Source organism: Pygoscelis adeliae, unplaced genomic scaffold (genome assembly GCF_000699105.1).
Source record: "Pygoscelis adeliae isolate BGI_AS28 unplaced genomic scaffold, ASM69910v1 Scaffold189, whole genome shotgun sequence".
Taxonomy (NCBI): Eukaryota; Metazoa; Chordata; class Aves; order Sphenisciformes; family Spheniscidae; genus Pygoscelis; species Pygoscelis adeliae.
In genome coordinates this window covers 293,291-297,595 of record NW_008825543.1, presented here as the reverse complement: position 1 = coordinate 297,595, position 4,305 = coordinate 293,291, and the positions used below count along the sequence as shown (strand labels likewise).

At 42.1% G+C, this 4,305-nt stretch overlaps 1 protein-coding gene across 1 annotated transcript; it reads right to left on the bottom strand.

The window, feature by feature from the left end:
• Nucleotides 1–926: 926 nt before the first annotated feature.
• On the bottom strand, nucleotides 927–4,284 carry BCAS2 (breast carcinoma amplified sequence 2; the record flags this gene model as incomplete). The annotated part of the gene is made up of 4 exons (XM_009331963.1): nucleotides 927–1,186; nucleotides 1,719–1,799; nucleotides 3,001–3,051; nucleotides 4,121–4,284. Coding segments are annotated over 4 exons (426 nt in total), but the record flags the coding sequence as incomplete, so codon positions are not given.
• Between the last annotated feature and the right edge of the window lie 21 nt (nucleotides 4,285–4,305).

The window sequence follows — 4,305 nt, the reverse complement described above, 5'->3', positions numbered from 1 at the left end:
ACCTCCAGGAACCGACACCGCGGGCGCCGTGCCACGCCCGAGGCCGTTAGCGCCCACTCGGAACCTGCCCGGTGCGATCAAATTGCGGAGACACCGCAGGCAGGAGGAGCTAAGAACAGTACAATGGCTGCGTCGTTGCCTCGAGCCCCAAGGTCCGCTACCTACCCCTCCCGAAGAACAAGCGATCGCCTAAGGCAAGGAACCCCCCTCCTCCCAGAACCGACTGAGGGAGAAAGAACCGTGACGCCCGGTCACCCTGCAGAAGTTGACGATGGAAACACCTGGATGAGCAGATAAGCCGCAAGGATGCTGACGTATGATGATGCTGCAGGACCTACAAAAATATAGTCACCGTGCTGCACACTTAGATGGGTAATTAGAAATATGCATTAGAAGGTAATGGGATGATTTGTATCACACCCTTGCAGCGTAGGGTATAAAACCCTAAAGAGAATCCCCTTGGGCCTGCGCAGTTGCAGCCCAGCCTCTCTCCTGGGTTGGCACGCCAGTTACAAATGCCATTCCTAATGCCGAGAAGCAGCCCCTTCCCCAGCAGACAAAGCCTCCCACGCTGAATTCACGTTTACGCGCATCAGCCATGCAGTGCTATTAGGTGGGTTTATTCGGCAAAGCCAACCTCGTTGACAGCATCTGGGCTGTTTTTTGAGCATGAATCAGAAGCCATACAGATAGCAAAACAACGTTTATTAAAGGCACGGAGGAAAATGCAAAAACATGAAATGGGTTGTTTTTTTTTTTTAAGAGCTCCTACGTTAGGTATATAACATATATATATGTTTATATGTAATTATATTTCACTAAAAAAGTGAAACAATTCACAAATACATGTAACTATGCCAGTAATACATTTGAACAGGACATTTTGAGTCTACCCTGCCTCCTCCTAGAATTTAAAACAAGGAAGAGAAACACTGAAAATACCTTTTTATCACCTTACACAGCTGCAACTAGAGGCGTCTACAAACACATAGCATCTCCAAAGTTTTTTGGTTTGCTTTTTTTAACATATGCTGCAGTAAGACAGTAAGGATTAAGTCACTGGAAGTCTTGCTGGATATTTTCCTTGTTTGCTTCCCCATGCTGCTGTTTGATTTGTGAAATTTCGTTTTCTAGCTGCACAATAGTTCGTTCAATCTCATAATTTTTACTGACAAGAGAGACCCATCTGGAAGGGAAAAGAAATAAAAAAGCCTTCAAGTGTTATTTAATAGCCCTCTGTTTCAAAATCAAAGACAATTATTGCTCCAAAGAAAGCACAAAGACACCAAATAAAGCAGTATTTTTCTCAGTACGTGATAAACCTCAGTGGATATCAATGGTAATTTGAACAACCAAAGTGATAAAAAGTAGATTTTAATCCTGTTAAACCTTAACATACAAAATTTAATTTACTAGACTCAAATCCACTAACTTCCAATATCTAGATAAAGAAGAGTTTAAGAAACAATTTAGACAGGCAGTTTCAAGCACCTAATATGCCCTCCTTTTCACATCTGTTGCTCATTGATTTGCTCAACCACAGTAACTATTACGTAGACCTGTATTACAAACCCTTTAAAACACTTTGTGCAAAGCAACAGTATTCATGCGATAACATTCTACAACAGTACTAAAAGATCACTGATGCTCTGCATGCAAGAATTTCAAGCAAAAGATATACTTGTGGAAGATTTAACGGAAAAAATCCAGATACTCACGTAGATTCCATTTCTCGTAGCTTAGCCCCAGCTGTGAGCTGCATGTTCTTTCGTTGCCAGTTCAGATCTTGAATGTTTTTCCTGGGGAGAATGAGATCTATGGGTTTTTTTTTGCCTCCTTTCTTTAGAATTTGTAATATCTGCTGCTAATTTCGAAATACACCTAATCCCTAGAAGTACTACCAGAAAACACTTGTGTAGCCAGGACCGTAACTACAACATATAGGTGGACAAATCCCAGTACAGGGCTGCACACAGAACCCTGAGGCAAGTAAGACAAACAAAAAAAACCCAACAAAAACAACAACAAAAAACCTTCCACTCTACTACAAGCACAATTTCAAACATTCAAGCCTACTGCTCCTGGACAAGTGCAGAAGAGAAAAAATGTTTTGTTCTCTCTGAAAAAAAGTCAGAAAAGCAAAGATGAATGGCTAATCATTTGCAAAATTCAGTAATTCAGTAAAGCACCTGAGAAGTACAGAACACTTAAAATACTTTGGTCTCTAAGTAGTTCTTAGTTCACACTGCTAACACTCATATTCTGTGAGCCTCCTTGCCATACATTGTCGTGTTCTTCAGCCTTCCCAACTTGAGTTCTGCTGCTACCCTCTCCCACACTGATTCTGTCCAAGACAGTAATTACGGCTAATCTAAACACACAGGTACTGATAAAAGATACGAATCACGATGCAACTTGCCTTCTACCCATGTCCCAGTATACATTCCCATCTTCAGGCTGAAAATGACAGTAGTTCACCTAAATCTGAAAGCTGAAAAGCTTTACTTGCCAAGACCATAGCATGCTGTCTAAATAGAGTGAATTATGAAGGTGCATCATTTCAATATACTACAACCTCCATCCCCAAGTAATCCATCTCTGTAAACTCATTAAAGCATCCACTTTAAAATGATAGGCCAAACCTAACATCAGGGAACATCTTCGCTGAGACAACTGCACACTAAATAAAAGTCCATCAGCAGTGAAAAGAAAACATGACTATTTCAGAGAGGATTCCAACACAATCCATTCTGTTCAAAGCAGAGGTTCAGACAAAACAAAATCAAACAAAACAAACAGAGTTTGAGTGGAATAGGCATTATGAATGTAGCCGCTTGGGGAGGGCAGGGTCAGACTTCTTAATTATTGTTATTACTGGGTCTTTTTTCCTGTGACCACAGCAGCAGCATATACACAAACCTTTGTATAGCTTGGGGGGTGGGGGAGAGAGTTCACTTTCCTTCCAACTTCAGTATGAAAATATGAAAAAGAATGACTCACCTCAACTTCTGAAGCTCTTTCTGGGCTTGTTCTATCATATGAACCAGATGTCTAATAGCAGAATGCAAGCAAAGCATTAGGAAAACATACAATTGCTAGATCAGACCCATTTAACCTGCGATTTAACTCTTCAGTTAAGGACACAACAAGCCATTTCAATGCAAACACCAGACAACTTGTTCTCATCTCAGTGCAGCCTATGCTTTTCACTCCTGAAGGGAATGACACAACGCCAAAACACTCCCGTTGTAACATATGCAGTTTTAAGACATAAACCTTCAATAATCACTATGGTCAGCTCTTGCCATCAGACAGTATCATAAAATCATATCCATTAGCTGATCGAGCTTGTTACTGTATGCTTGTGCTATTCTGACTAGAATGCTATTGTAACATCTCCCTACCTTATCACCCATCTTCTAATTCTAAAATCACCTGTAACCAATTTTTATTATTGTTTCCCACATATAACATTGTCAGAGCACAAACAGCTCTTTTTGCTTCCTGACGCATGTGTGAGCTAATAGATCCTCTACCTGTCCCCCCCTTCTCCTAAGCTAAGCAGCTTTGACTTCTCTCAAAGGTTAAGTTTCGCACTCCTTTTGTCTACACCTTTATCTAAGACTAAGCTAACCCTTCTCAAAAGTGGGCGCTAACATTCTCTGCCTGAAATAGCCCTGGTGCTTCCTGCAGCCATACTGTCTACAACTTTTTTTGGCTTTTGCAACAGCTTTTATTAATAATGGCTCCCAGCTGAGCAGTATCAGTAGTAAGTGATCTTTATTTCCACTACTGAACGGTCATTTTGCAGGCTGTCATTAGTCCCTTTAGTTATCCTCAATTAAAGCCCATTATCACCAACTGCTACCCAAACGATAATTCACAAAATTCAAGATTGGGATGTATTGAAACACAGGCTATTTCTTGGCCGCAGAGACGGCTCCCTTCTCTTCCAGATCAGCCTCCTTTTCTTCCATGTATGGCTCTCTCAAAGGGGCTCAGCTATTCCAGGATACGTTCTAAAGATTCCCCACTGGACTTACACAGGAAAACGCGAGAAATATACAGAAACTGAAGTCAGAACTTCAACTAGGTTCAGCAAAGCAGATGAAGGCCTTACTCGTTGTACACCTTCCAAGCGTTACAACCGTGTTGCGACATTAACTCCAGGTTCTCGATGCGGACCGCCTGGTGCTCCAGTTGCGCCATGGAGTTGTTCACGCACTCCTGCCACGCCGTGATATCGTTCTTCTGGCCGGAGGCCGGGGCCGGCAGCTCGTACCTAGAACACGGCGCCCGCCCGCC